This window comes from Haliotis rubra, unplaced genomic scaffold, assembly GCF_003918875.1.
Source record: "Haliotis rubra isolate DU_JTF1 unplaced genomic scaffold, ASM391887v1 Scf470, whole genome shotgun sequence".
In the NCBI taxonomy this organism is placed as follows: domain Eukaryota; kingdom Metazoa; phylum Mollusca; class Gastropoda; order Lepetellida; family Haliotidae; genus Haliotis; species Haliotis rubra.
The window spans coordinates 604,596-620,689 of record NW_025767158.1 but is presented as its reverse complement, the minus strand read 5'-3'; the positions used below and the strand labels follow the sequence as shown (position 1 = coordinate 620,689).

General features: G+C 40.8%; 2 protein-coding genes across 4 annotated transcripts in view; one reads left to right on the top strand and one right to left on the bottom strand.

The window, feature by feature from the left end:
• LOC124290678 overlaps positions 1 to 11,023 on the bottom strand; it is a 39,636-nt gene extending 28,613 nt beyond the window's left edge. The window contains exon 1 of the mRNA XM_046727474.1: positions 10,895 to 11,023. Coding sequence (XP_046583430.1) covers positions 10,895 to 10,961 — 67 coding nt within the window. The 5' untranslated portion in view covers positions 10,962 to 11,023. The remainder of the gene's footprint in view (positions 1 to 10,894) is intronic.
• Positions 10,879 to 16,094, top strand: part of LOC124290674 — a 32,943-nt gene continuing 27,727 nt past the window's right edge. For all 3 annotated transcript variants that reach the window (XR_006901998.1, XR_006901997.1, XM_046727469.1), the window contains exon 1: positions 10,879 to 11,181. Coding sequence is in view for 1 of the 3 variants with exons in the window: in XM_046727469.1 (XP_046583425.1) it covers positions 10,987 to 11,181 (195 nt within the window). In the remaining 2 variants the exon portion in view is untranslated. The remainder of the gene's footprint in view (positions 11,182 to 16,094) is intronic.

Genomic DNA, 16,094 nt, shown 5'->3' with positions numbered 1-16,094 from the left:
TCAAGGCCTCCCAAAGAGAACTAGGACTGATGTGTGTCTTGGTCTCCTGGGTTTACTACCTCTGGAAGCTGAGATAGATAAAAAGAAACTCTTGTTTACCGGAAACCTCATAAACATGAACACATCTTACCTTCCACACCAGGTGTTTCTGACAAGGCTACTGTGCTTTGTTCATGGTGTGTGTGCACAACCGAGAGGTTTCATTCCTGATCTGATGAGACTCCTCCAGAAGTATCAGTTGACAAATGTGCTAGAAGACTATTTGTCAACTGGCATATTCCCACGTAAGGCTTCTTGGAAACAAAGTGTGAAAGCCGCTGTTTGGAAGTTCTATTCCGCCTCTTGGACTGATAGGATAACGGTTGAACCAGATCTTCAGTGGTTCGCACAGATACACAGAGATCTGTGTGTTCATCCAGCATGGACATTGTCACGGGAAGACCACCTGTACCGAACCTCGTCCAAGTTCCTGGTGCAGTTATGTTCCAGCATTAGATACATTAAAGATGCTGTGTACCTGTGTGAGAAGTGTGGACGGTTATATAGTGATCCGTGTGTTCATGCTGTCGTGCAGTGTGATAATTTACTCTCCGTGAGAGATCAGCTGTGGTGTGAACTGATCAATATTGGTCCTGTGGACTTCAGTGTATGGTTCCACAACTTGTCAGACATTGAGATGGTGTTGTGTCATGTACGCCTCAGTATGGACTTAATGCAGAGGATCAGAGAACATTTACTAGTGTGGCTGTAAGGTACATTCATCTGATGTGCAGAGAAGTCACACAGCACTAAGCAGTGCAGCCAGCTTTCTGAGAGACTCTATTTCACATAACAATGTGACTGTGGTGTAAATATTACCTTTTTGCAACTTGTACTTGTACTCTCCCAACTTGGAGGATAAATAAAGAATATATAATAAAGAATATATACAGATTCTTGTACAGGTATCAAGCAGGAATGTAACATGAGTGAGTGAGCGTGTTTTTAGCAATATCACAGCAGGGGACACCAGAAATAGTCTTCACACATTGTACCTACGTGGGGAATCGAACCCGGGTCTTCCGCGTGACGGGCGAACGCTTTAACCACTGGGCTACCCCACCGCCCCGAAATTAACATGAAAGGGAAGGGGATGTATATATACTGAATGTAAAAGCCTCTCAATCCACTCCATCATTCATCAGCCTCACACCCGAATACATAAAATTCACCTACTTTTACCTGGGGTGATGAGATCTATGAACAGATTCACTGACTCCATACGGGCTCACCCCTATCCCCGATCCTTACCGAATCTTCATGACTGACCTACAAGTGAGTGAGTTTGGTTTTACGCCGCTTTTAGCAATATTCCAGCAACATCACGCCGGGGACACCAGAAATGGGCTTGAGACATTGTAACCATGTGGGGAAACCTCGCAGAGAAAGCTCGACAAACTTTTAAACCCGCACCCTTTGTTCTGGAACAATTTCTATTTTTAAAGGGGCAATGGAGTAGCCCAATGGTTAAAGCGTCAGCTGGGTTCGACTTCCCACATGGATATAACGTGTGAAGCCCAATTCTGGTCTCTCTCTCTCCCCCCCCCCCCCTCGTGATATTGCTGGAATATTGCAAAAAATTGAGATTAACCCCGACTCGAAATGCTTCACCGTATAATACATTGTGACAAGGTTTTTTTGGTTTTGTTCTTTACAATTCGTAATTGTCATAAATTATTTTTTTGCTGTAATTTAAATTTTATTTCTGAATCCCTGTTACAGTCAAAACTAAGCAGCCAGGGGACAGCTCAGTCTGAAGATATACAGTAATCGAAACAAGACAATCCATTCACTCACCATTCACACAAGAACAAGATTATTTTTAATTATCAAAATATTAATAATATAATTAATTCAGTCGTCTTTGAATAAGCCATGGATAAGGGCCATTTCGAATAAAATTCGGTGTTACAGCTTTTGTTAAAGAAAATTCATTTTTCAATACTATACTATCCCAAAAAAGAAACGCACATAGGTATTTCAACTGTATTTTTATGTTTATTTTGAAACATCTTTAAGCTTGATGAGTCAATGAAATATAGCGAAATTGTACACTGGGAATGCATACTTATCCGTCTTTGGCGCCAATTCGAGGAAAGTCAGTTTGAGTGTCACATGGAGACGTGTAGTGGCGCTGAAGTCAGTACCTCGTGTGACCACCGTGGGCATCCGGAACTGCACGGCTTCGCCTCGTCATCGAACGAATAAGTCTCAGAATCTCGTGTTGCCCAATCGCAGCCCACTCTGCCGGTAGTGCCTGTGCGAGTTGCTGAAGTGTCTGGGGCTGAGGGTTACGGCGTCGCACCCGTCTGTCCAGGGCATCCCACAGATGTTCGATCGGGTTTAAGTCCGGTGATCTTGAGGGCCAGGGGAGCACATTGATGTTGTGGTTCTGGAGGAAGTCTCTGGTGTGACGTGCTGTGTGGGGCCTGGCATTGTCCTGTTGAAAACAACTCCCTCTGGCGATCAATGATTGGAAGGAGGTGTAGGCGTAGGATTTCGTCACAGTACCGTTGAGCTGTCAGGTTGCCCTGGATCATCACCAAATCACTAATGCTTGGTGATCTCTCCCCACATTATAACACTTCCCCGGCCGAATCTGTCCACCTGGGGAACGCAAGCGTCGGCGAAACGTTCACGTAGACGTCTGTAAAACCGCATTCTTCCATCGCGTCGTTCCAATAGAAATCGTGATTTATCACTGAACCAGATTCTATGCCAATTCGGTAGGTTCCAGGCCTGAACGTTGGTGCGACATTGAACTCGATGTCGACGATGTTGTCGAAGCACAGGGCCAAAATAAGGTCTTCTGGCACGTACACCAGCCTGTCTCAACCTGTTCCTGACGGTGTGTGCAGAAAGCCTTCTCAATCCGGGTATTTGTCGAGCGGTAGTGGTCGCCGTAGCTGTTCGATGACGCAGGTGATGTACCCGGATGTAGCGATCCTGCGCCGCAGTGGTCGCTCGAGGTCGCCCACTACGAGGGGCATCTGCTACCGAATTCTGCCGGCGATGTCTCTCCTAGAGCCGTGAAATGATGCTTTGGTGAACATTCATGCGTCGGACAACTGCACGTTGAGACTGGCCAGCTTCAAGCAAACCATTGGCGATATGACGGTTGGCTTCACTTAGACGTGGCATTTTGCGTTCGTCAACAATATTCCAAATACAGTGAATAATCGACAGACAGCGATCAACCTTTTATACCCATCAGTGAGACTATCTGATCCCCAACTTTCACGTGCATTGCATGTGAATTGTGTATTCTGTGACACTACACGCCGAAATTGAAAATCATGCTGTTAAATACGGGTATTTTACGGATGGTGCGTTTTGTTGTGATGTTTCAAAACATAAACACCATAGGACTCATAAACAGAGCAAAACCTTTTGTAAAATGAATCACGTTTTAATTCATTGCTACATGCAATTGCTATTTTCATGATGCGGTTCTTTTTTGGGGGGAGAGTATATATCTCAATCTCAACTCACTTCTGAACTGAGCAATATTTGGTAAAACAGAATTGAGTTTCATTTGTACAAATAATATTTTCCCAATAATATGAACAAGTCAAAAATAGAGTCAGTAAAACATTTTTCTTACAGACAAAAATTTTGACCAAAAGGTTTGCACAAATTCACATTCCCATAACGAGTGACAAATAGATTCCGTTTCTTCATTACAGAATGAACATGAGTCAGAATCTTTTATTTTAACTTTTTTAAGAAATGTATTGGTAGTTAAAATTCTATGGAGTATCCTGTACTGGAACCATCTCAATTTGGTGTCTTGTTTTTAATTAAACGATTTTAGGAAAATACAGTTCAAGTCAAGACCACACTGAAAATCCTCTTGTCACTTTAACTGTGCTCTTGGTGTCCTATTGGAAGAACAAAGGATATAGTAATAGGCTTTGGAGCCTTTATTAATTGAAAGTAACAACCGAGTAATTGGTGTATTTCCTGCACATTGTCCAGTGTTTGCTTTCACAATTGACAAGCCAGCAAAATATTTTCTTATAGAGCTAATGACACAATAGTATTCTAAAAAAGATACATTCAATTGATACCTTTCATTAGAATCAACCAGTAACAAAACTGCCATTTTCATCAACAAGATCACAAATTTGAGAGATACCCCTGTGAAACCACCCTTCATAAAAAATAGTCTTCTTATCAATAACAATATTGCTATTATTAAAATAAATGATCAGACAAGAAATCTTTAAAATTATCAGGTTTAATTTTACTTGAAAACTCATAAAAGCATTGAAACAATCAATCCAGAAGGGATTTTCAGATTTCTGACAATTTTTTTCAAAAATTCTTTGCCGTGCTTATCAAATTCACTACATTTACAATAACTAGCATTTAAAATATATTTCCACTTGGGATCTTTAGTAACTAGTTTTCTCGTCCAAGTGACCTTCAAAGCTTTGACATATTCAAATAAACTGAACGCCAAAAGAAATGTTACACCTCTGAACATTAGAATATCCTAAAATGTTATATAGATAGAAGACTTTGGTTTGGTATGTTTTAACAACCAATCATGTAACTCTATTGAGTGAAAACATCAGACTGAGGAAGTCATTGATAATTAGGATATCGACATGTTTGTTTAGGTGGGGTCCATTGTCCTATTTTCAATCATGTAAAAATTCAAATTAAAAGTGTAAAAACAGTTAAAAACGGGTCCAAATGATATTGTTTATGATGATAATGCATGCACATTGACAAAGAGTGATAAAGTTGGATTTGGATATGAAAGAATGGTTGTTTACCCTGAAAAGGGACCCAATGCTGAAATTGGATTTTTGCCTCTTTAAAACACATTCCAACCACTTGAGGTTTAATTTTTGGATCATCATGACTTTCGACTGTTTTAGGAAGAGTCGTCAAACGAGAAAAGACTAATTTTTCCCATAGATACTGTAAAATGTTGCCTATTTCTGTCCTTGTATAAGGAAGCATAACGCCAAAACGTACCCATTGTAACTTCACCTTGCATGAAATGCACGTGAAAATTGTTGGAAACGGGTATATAAGGCCCCTAGATTTATCATTTCACACCATACATTCACTACAATGCCGAGATTAACAGCAGAAGAGAGGGAGAGGGCCATTGGAATGCTGCAGACTGGGTCAACTGATCGGGAAGTGGCTGCTGCATTCGGGTGTCATCGCTTCACCATTCTAAGGCTGGGTCAGCGATTCCAGAATACTGGCACAACTAGAGACAGACCCAGAAGCGGGAGGCCACGAGTTACAACCACTTCCCGATCAGTCGACTAAAATACATGTTGTACAAGTACATGATGCCTACGTTTCATTTTTTAACACTTGTGGAAAGGTTTATATATGCTTTACTACACTATTTCTTCTGTAAATATTATTCAAACAAACACTTTCCAAGAATATAACACGTACACCCTATACCCACGTATGATATGATATTGAACAAGGCTAAATGTAGATAATTAAATTAGTTTCATAAAAAAATATCAGAACGATTACATTATGATACTGAAAGTGTAATCGGTGGGATATGGTGATTGTGTATACTCTTATTCTACCGACCTTCACCTCGGAAAAAATTGCCAATTTTAAGAAAGAGAAGAAGCCAGTGTCGTTCTGCGTGATTTTTGCGTCAGTCATGGCGTCACGCAGCACAGAAACTTGACAGTTTCGTGTAAAAACATCAAATTCCTGTATTGTATCTATTTTTAATTTCGTATTTCTTGCTACTATGATCTTTCCATGCAAATCGGTGTCTGAAAATTTGAGAAAATGCTACACAGTGTTAAGTCTGAAATTTTCTTTGTTTACATTTCAAACAGGTGTTGTCTTTCGAGCACAACATTTGTTTCCACCCCCAATATCTTTCGTTTCAGTTTATCTAGACGCTTGGTATTGGTGACAAAGACCAGTTGTAATTAGATTCTAATATGTATGAGGAATTCAGTAGGTCTGGGACGAGTAGGAAAAAATAGAATCGAGTACCCGCATGTACGTACCCGAATCGGAATCGAGTACCCCGAAATGTAAGAACTACATTCGGGTCAACTTTCTGAATATTCAATCACGATTTGACAGAGATTATTATAGAAAACTTGAACAGTTGGTAATAAGACAATAAAACTGAACTCAAGCTATTTAATTTACGTCTGTTTAACCAATATAGAGAGTAACACCATTACTTACATTCCTCGTTATAACAACGAACGTTTCGTTCCTGCTGCTACTGTAACTTAACTACTCACTGCTCATGCACAGATAAATTACAGTCATTAAAACTAAGCTCCATTAATCGGACAATACCAATGATGTAAAAACCCGTGAATTTCCGGGTTAGAATATTGATCACCAGTAACCCATGCTTGTCGTAAGAAGCGACTAACGGGATCGGGTGGTCAGACTCGCTGACTTGGTTGACAAATGTCATCGGTTCACACTTGCGCACATCGATGCTCATGCTGTTGATCACTGGATTGTCTGGTCCAGACTCGATTATTTACAGACCGCCGCCATATAGCTGGAATATTGCTTACTGCGGCGTAAAACTAAACTCACTCACTCACTCAATGATGTAAATGTGTGTTATGTCAAAAATGAAAGGGACAAGCTATTGTCTGCCCTTGCCATTACAGAGCTCTCTCCCTTTCCGGATACTCGATTCCTAGAAATAGGACTCGATTCCAGCTGTACCCGACCCGGATTCGAGTACCCGAATACCCGTCCCAGCCTTAGAATTCAGTGATTCATTTGTCGCCGCTGAATATGAAATGTAACTGGCGTTTCAATACTGGCCTTCGCGAAACGTGATTTTGTCCCTATCCAATAGGGCGCAAAGTGTACTTGGGCATTCGTGTGAGTGTATTTATGAAAACATCTGAACACGATTCCAGGTTTATCGGCATCGTTTCAGAATTATTAGTGATTTTAGGAAAAACTGACATTGTTAATAATTATGCTATTTTTGAAAGTCTATACTCCAAGTAATTATCCGATTTTGTTTGGATATGTCCGTCTGGCATCCCTTCCCATAGATGGATTTTAATTATATTTTTACTAATCATTTCAGCAATAGGCCTAATTTCTTTTTCATTCTTCGAATGTTTTAATTGAAGCAAATCATCTTTTAAAAATGCTTTATAAATTGACGAAAACTTAGTTAGCATAAACATTGCTCTCGCAACTGATGTGTAGGAAAATAAACAAAACATTATTATGTATCTATTTCTGTTGTGAGTGATATGCAGGCCTACTTCGTAGTCACTTTGATTAAATGTTATATTTGAATAGCGAAACCTTTTTGTCACAGCGAACACAACACTATCTCATGTCATATTACACGATAATATTTGGAATTTTTAAGTTATTTTATACCAATATCTGAATGCTAATGTTATACACTGATAGGTTCATAGAAGGAATGCAATGGCACAATAGTATTTCTCTGCCGAATCGTTGCAGCGTTCTATAATACCCTTATGAAATATATTACATGTTTTCTGTCCTTGAAGACATTGAAAAAAACTATCAATTATTACACACAGAGTTACGCTTAGACGGCTACAGTCTTAATGAATCTTTGAATTCCCACAAGACCTATCGTTCACTTTTCACTCCTTAAATTGTCATTACTGTATGACCAAGATGCTATCAATATCATTTATTAATTATTTGCCAAGTCTGTCAAAAATTGTAATGTATGAACACACATTGCCAAATCTTTTAACATCAAACAATGTGTTGTGAAATTAATACCATTAGCGTTTATCTGAAATATGCATTCAATGCCAATAGAAACTTAATATGTTACTAGCACCACGTGAAAGTAATCAAACTGTAATTGTACTGTAGGCCCCAGGGCCAACACTCATGAATAAAATCGATCTATTATCCAACCTTACTGTTGACAGGAATCTCATGAATCATACTGTGCATTATCGTCATTTAGTTCAATTCACAAGTGACTGCAGAAAAGGTATATATATGTATTGTGAATGCTGTAGTAGATGAACATAATTTCCTCGATACTCATATAAGGTATATAAGTGTATTGTAGAACGCTGTAGTAGATGAACATAATTTCCTCGATACTCATATAAGGTATATAAGTGTATTGTAGAACGCTGTAGTAGATGAACATAATTTCCTCGATACTCATATAAGGTATATAAGTGTATTGTAGAACGCTGTAGTAGATGAACATAATTTCCTCGATACTCGTAGTAGATAACATACTCATATAAGGTATATAAGTGTATTGTAGAACGCTGTAGTATATGAACATAATTTCCTCGATACTCATACTCATACTCCATTTAATACATAATGTCACCTTACTTCTATACAACATATACCTCATGTCACCTTACCTCTATACAACATATACCCCATGTCACCTTACTTCTGTACAACATATACTTCATGTCACCTTACTTCTATACAACATATACTTCATGTCACCTTACTTCTATACAACATATACATCATGTCACCTTACTTCTGTACAACATATACCTCATGTCACCTTACTTCTATACAACATATACCTCATATCACCTTACCTCTTGAAACATATACCTCATACCACTTACTTCTATACAACATAGACCCATATACACCCATTTCTAAACAACATATACCTCATGTCACCTTACTTCTATACAACATGTACGTCATGACACCTTTACTTCTATACAACATATACCTCATGTCAATTCTTACTTCTGTACAACATTTACTCCTCATGCCACTCCATTCTATACAACATATACCTCATGGTACCCATTTCTATATACAACATATACCCTATGTCACCATACTTTGTAATAACATATACCCCATGCCTCACTTGGTACAACATATACCCTCATGTCTACATTCTTGTACAAATATATACCTCATGTCAACATACTTCTAATACAACATATACCTCTCATGTCACCTTACTTCTAAACAACATATACCTCATGTCACCTGATTTATATACAAACATCTCACTCATGTCACTCCATTCTATACAACATATACCCATGTCACCTTACTGTCTACCTATGTCACCTTACTTCAGGCCAACATATACCCTATGTCACCTCTTATTCACTGTCCATTTCCATATACTTCTATGTCAACCTACTTCTGTAACAAACATATACCTCATGTCACTTCATCTTACTTCTATATATACAACATATACCTCATGTCACCTTTTACTTCTATACAACATATACCTCATGTCACCTTACTTCTATATATACAACATATATACCCTCATGTCACCTTACTTCTATATATACAACATATACCTCATGTCACCTTACTTCTATATATACAACATATACCTCATGTCACCTTACTTCTATATATACAACATATACCTCATGTCACCTTACTTCTATATATACAACATATACCTCATGTCACCTTACTTCTATATATACAACATATACCTCATGTCACCTTACTTCTATATAACAACATATACCTACTATATATCATGTCACCTTACTATATATACAACATATACCTCATGTATATAACAATATATACCTCTATGTCATGTCACCTTACTTCTACTTATATACAACATATACCTCATGTCATACAACATATTTCACCTACTTTATATACAACATATACCCTTATGTCACCTTACTTATATACAACATATACCTCTTTATGTCATCTCATACTTACTTATATACAACATATACCCTCATGTCACCTTTCACTACTTCTATACAACATATACCTCATGTCACCTTACTTTTTATATACAACATATACCTCATGTCACCTTACTTCTATATCTTCATGTCACCTTACTTCTATACAACATATACCTCATGTCACCTTACTTCTATACAACATATACCTCATGTCACCTTACTTCTATACAACATATACCTCATGTCACCTTACTTCTATATATACAACATATACCTCATGTCACCCTTACCTTACTCATATATATACAACATATACAACATATATACCTACCTATGTCACCTTACTTCTATATATACAACATATACCTCATGTCACCTTACTTTATATATACAACATATACCTCTCATGTCTTACTTCTATATATACAACATATACCTCATGTCACCTTACTTCTATACAACATATACCTCATGTCACCTTACTTCTATATATACAACATATACCTCATGTCACCTTACTTCTTTATATACAACATATACCTCATGTCACCTTACTTCTATATATACAACATATACCTCATGTCACCTTACTTCTATATATACAACATATACCTCATGTCACCTTACTTCTTTATATACAACATATACCTCATGTCACCTTACTTCTATATATACAACATATACCTCATGTCACCTTATTTGTATACAACATGTTCCTCATGTCACCTTACTTCTATATATACAACATATACCTCATGTCACCTTACGTCTGGAGATACAAGATATACCTCATGTCTGCTACGTGACAGGTACAGTCACGCTGGTCATCCTAGAGCGTTGTGATTTGGATCTCGGAAGTAATGATGTTAGTCCATATCAGGATGAGTGGGGAATATATATATACATGTATACAAAAGGTCGTCCAATGTTAAATCACGAATGTAACCGATGGCCTTTGATATAGCAGAAACGTAATGCACTCTGTCACCAACGAACAATACTAATGGACAATGCAATTGTTGCTAATCCATCTGTTGTCAGTGACAGACACTTACGAGAGTAGGTTCTGTGTGCCCGATCAGATTACACTGACAGTCGCCCGCGTTAAAGTGGGGCAGCTAGATAGTGTTGTAGCGGGGAGGTCAACACGGAAGGGTTTGTGTCGTCATACTTACCCGGATACTCGGCAAGTAGAGCAGTTAACTTCCATCGACGTAGACGACTTCGTTCGGTCAGCAACATTTCTAGGGAGAGGTAAAAGTTGACAATGTCGTCCCCGGAAAACGGTTCAGTGTCTCCGGACCAAAGCGTGAAACCTGGATCGGCGACGCCCGGATTATACGGCAGCACCAACTACGATCAGGAGGCGGTGACGGGCGACGACAACGACGGCCCACCCCTCTCCTTCGCTGACCTGGGGATACCAACAGGTCCCCAGATAGAGACCACTGTTGCTGGGAAGGTGAGTGAGGGAGGGAGGGAGGGAGGCTTTGTGTCATTGGCGTTAAAGGAGGTCCCAGCGCCCTGACACACGATATTGAAGGACCTTGAGCAAGATAGAAAAAAAGTCCATGGCCATTCACAATATAGATATCGTGTTCACCATGAAGTATGTTATCGCATTGTTAAGATCTCTATCTACAATCTTTATGCTTAGCATGGACACATAGCAATTCTGAAAGCTATTGCCAGTATATACTGTGTTATATTCATTCAACACCGAGTCCATAGGCCGATTTTACTGTACATGATAAACAGATGTATACAGAAAAGTGCCGGTGTCTATAATACATATCCCACTGTAAGACATATATGGTAGAGAGAGAGAGAGAGAGAGAGAGAGAGAGAGAGAGAGAGAGAGAGAGAGAGAGAGAGAGAGAGAGAGAGAGAGAGGGAGCAGAGAGAGAGAGAGAGAGAGAGAGAGAGAGAGACAGAAGACACAGAGAGAGAGAGAGAGAGAGAGAGAGACAGAGAGAGAGAGGGAGAAAAGAGAGACAGAGAGAGAGAGAGAGAGGTGAGACAAAACAACAGAGAGAAAAGAGAGAGAGAGAGAGAGGGGAGACAAAACAACAGAGAGAGAGAGAAGGGGGGATGGATGGGCTCGATGCATACTGGTCTCTCTGGTCCATTATCTGTAATCGTTCTATTGCGGCACAACTTGACCTTAACTTTGTCGCTATGTCATCTGTACTTGATAAGCTATCCATACGTGTGACACAAAAATGTTTTGTGTGTGTGTGCTGATAGGTGGTGCAAGTGGGATAGTCTTGTAGATAATGGAAAGTTTGTTGCGACCAAAACCTTGGTCCTTTGTCGTATGAATTAAAGACAGGCCTGATACGATGCTCACACATTGTGTTACACACCGGCTGTCGGGGTCCATAATGCATCTTCTACTGTAAGATGTCGGGTGGATGTCGGCGTCCATAATGCATCTCCTACTGTAAGATGTCGGGTGGATGAACGCGTCCATAATGCATCTCCAACTGTAAGATTCCGGGTGGATGTCGGCATCTATAATGCATCTCCTACTGTAAGATGCTGGGGTGGATGTCGGCGTCCATAATGCATCTCCTACTGTAAGATGCCGGGTGGATGTCGGAGTCTATAATGGATCTTCTACAGTAAGATGCCGGGTGGATGTCTTCACCCATAATGCATTTCCTACTGTAAGATGCCGGGTGGATGTCGGCGTCCATAATGCATCTTCTACTGTAAGATGCCGGGTGGATGTCGGAGTCTATAATGGATCTTCTACTGTAAGATGCCGGGTGGATGTCTTCACCCATAATGCATCTCCTACTGTAAGATGCCAGGTGGATGTCGGAGTCTATAATGCATCTCCTACTGTAAGATGCCAGGTGGATGTCGGAGTCTATAATGGATCTCCTACTGTAAGATGCCGGGTGGATGTCGGAGTCTATAATGGATCTCCTACTGTAAGATGCCAGGTGGACTGTCTATAATGATCTGCTACGGTGGATGTCGGAGTCTATAATGGATCTCCTACTGTAAGATGCCGGGTGGATGTCGGTGTCTATAATGCATCTCCTACTGTAAGATGCCTGGTGGATGTCGGAGTCTATAATGGATCTCCTACTGTAAGATGCCGGGTGGATGTCTTCACCCATAATGCATCTCCTACTGTAAGATGCCAGGTGGATGTCGGAGTCTATAATGGATCTCCTACTGTAAGATGCCGGGTGGATGTCGGAGTCTATAATGCATCTCCTACTGTAAGATGCCGGGTGGATGTCGGAGTCTATAATGCATCTCCTACTGTAAGATGCCGGGTGGATGTCGGAGTCTATAATGGATCTCCTACTGTAAGATGCCAGGTGGATGTCGGAGTCTATAATGGATCTCCTACTGTAAGATGCCAGGTGGATGTCGGAGTCTATAATGCATCTCCTACTGTAAGATGCCAGGTGGATGTCGGAGTCTATAATGCATCTCCTACTGTAAGATGCCGGGTGGATGTCGGAGTCTATAATGGATCTCCTACTGTAAGATGCCAGGTGGATGTCTTCACCCATAATGCATCTCCTACTGTAAGATGCCGGGTGGATGTCAGAGGTTATAATGGATCTCCTACTGTAAGATGCCGGGTGGAAATCGGAGTCTATAATGCATCTTCTACTGTAAGATGCCAGGTTGATGTCTTCACCCATAATGCATCTCCTACTGTAAGATGCCGGGTGGATGTCGGCACCCATAATGCATCTCCTACTGTAAGATGCCAGGTGGATGTCGGAGTCTATAATGCATCTCCTACTGTAAGATGCCAGGTGGATGTCGGAGTCTATAATGCATCTCCTACTGTAAGATGCCGGGTGGATGTCGGAGTTTATAATGCATCTCCTACTGTAAGATGCCAGGTGGATGTCGGAGTCTATAATGGATCTCCTACTGTAAGATGCCCGGTGGATGTCGGAGTCTATAATGGATCTCCTACTGTAAGATGCTGGGGTGGATGTCGGTGTCTATAATGCATCTCCTACTGTAAGATGCCTGGTGGATGTCGGAGTCTATAATGCATCTCCTGTAAGATGCCAGGTGGATGTCTTCACCCATAATGCATCTCCTACTGTAAGATGCCGGGTGGATGTCTTCACCCATAATGGATCTCTATAATGGATCTGCTGGGTGGATGTCAGGAGTCTATAATGGATCTCCTACTGTAAGATGCCGGGTGGATGCCGGGTGGATGAGTCTATAATGGATCTCCTACTGTAAGATGCCTGGTAGATATCTTGAGTCCATAATGCATCTCCTACTGTAAGATGCCAGGTGGATGTCTTCATCCATAATGCATCTTCTACTGTAAGATGCCAGGTGGATGTGTCATCTCTACTGTAAGATAGGTGGATGTGGATCTATAATGCATCTCCTACTGTAAGATGCCAGGTGGATGTCTTCATCCATAATGCATCTTCTACTGTAAGATGCCAGGTGGATGTCGGAGTCTATAATGGCATCTCCTACTGTAAGATGCCAGGTGGATGTCTGAGTCCATAATGCATCTTCTACTGTAAGATGCCAGGTGGATGTCGGAGTCTATAATGGATCTCCTACTGTAAGATGCCTGGTGGATATTGGCGTCCATAATGCATCTCCTACTGTAAGATGCCAGGTGGATGTCTTCACCCATAATGCATCTCCTACTGTAAGATGCCAGGTGGATGTCGGAGTCTATAATGGATCTCCTACTGTAAGATGCCTGGTGGATATTGGCGTCCATAATGCATCTCCTACTGTAAGATGCCAGGTGGATGTCTTCACCCATAATGCATCTTCTACTGTAAGATGCCGGGTGGATGTCGGAGTCTATAATGGATCTCCTACTGTAAGATGCCAGGTGGATATTGGCGTCCATAATGCATCTCCTACTGTAAGATGCCTGGTGGATATTGGCGTCCATAATGCATCTTCTACTGTAAGATGCCAGGTGGATGTCTTCACCCATAATGCATCTCCTACTGTAAGATGCCAGGTGGATGTCGGAGTCTATAATGCATCTCCTACTGTAAGATTGCAGGTGGATATTGGCGTCCACAATGCATCTCCTACTGTTAGAAAATGGGTACCGGCGTCCATCATACTTCACCCAGTGCAAGAGATCGGTCGGATGTCATCGTCCATAATATATATAGTGTAGATCGAAGGTAAACCTTTATAGTACTAATACAGGGTTTTGGCAGATTCCACCCTCAGTTCATATACTGGCAGGGCGGTGGAAGTAACCGACTGATTAAAGCGTTCTCTCGTCACGCTGAAGGCCCGGGTTCGATTCCCCACATGCGTACAATGTGTGAAGCCTATTTCTGGTGTCATATTGCTGGAATATTGCTAAAATCGGCGTTAAACTAAACTCCCTCCCTTCCTGGTATGCTGGCCTTATATGTTCCATGTTGCGACGTAGTGGCAGGTTGAAACAGGAGCAACAGCTGATGGCTGAACATACGTTTACCATGCCATGATGGTCAAGAGTCACCTACCCAATTCTAAAATTAAAACAAATATATAAAAGTCGGTTAATTCCGATGGACCTGCATTCAAACATTCACACAACAGAAAACAAAATGCTCGACAGCTTAGATTACTACAGCCTTTCGCTTTCACTGAAGAGTTTATTTTTATTTGGTTCACTGTTAATTTCAGATTAAAATACGAAACTCCGCGCGAAGATCCGAGTTAGAATTGTGTTCCGAAACCAATGCTTGTCGTAAAAAGCGACTAACGGGATCGAGTGGTCATGCTCGTTGACCTGGTTGACACATGTCATCGGTTCCCAACTGCGTAGATCGATGCTCATGCTCTTGATCACTGGATTGTCTGCTCCAGACTCGATTATATACAGCTCGCCGCCACATAGCTGGAATATTGCTAAGTACAGCGTTAAACAACTAATAAACACCCAAAACCTAGAAACTTTGAAGAAATTGACATAAAAGTTAATGTAAAACCCCTCACTTTTGAAAACACGCCAATTCAGATCTCAAATGTATGTCATCAGCCGTTGACCATGAACAGTGTTCTCCCTCTGACATGCATGGTGTCCTTCATGCTGCCGCTATCAGCCAGACATATCAGTCATCCCAACTCTCGGATACACTCGGTTATAACGCGGCTGTCGTGTGTGCCATCCAAGGTGTGAAGTACATGTGTCGCACGTCCCCGCCGGAGGGGATAGCTAGCCAAGGCAACCACGCTCTACCACTTAGTCACAGCGCGACAGAACCGGATCCAATCAACTCAAGTTTTGGCTTACAAACGCAAAACGTTTTCTGAATGAATGCGATTATATTTTTTAAATTGTACCCCGATCCCTATAGAAAAGATATACCCGTGAAGGTCCGGGTTAGAATTGGCCGT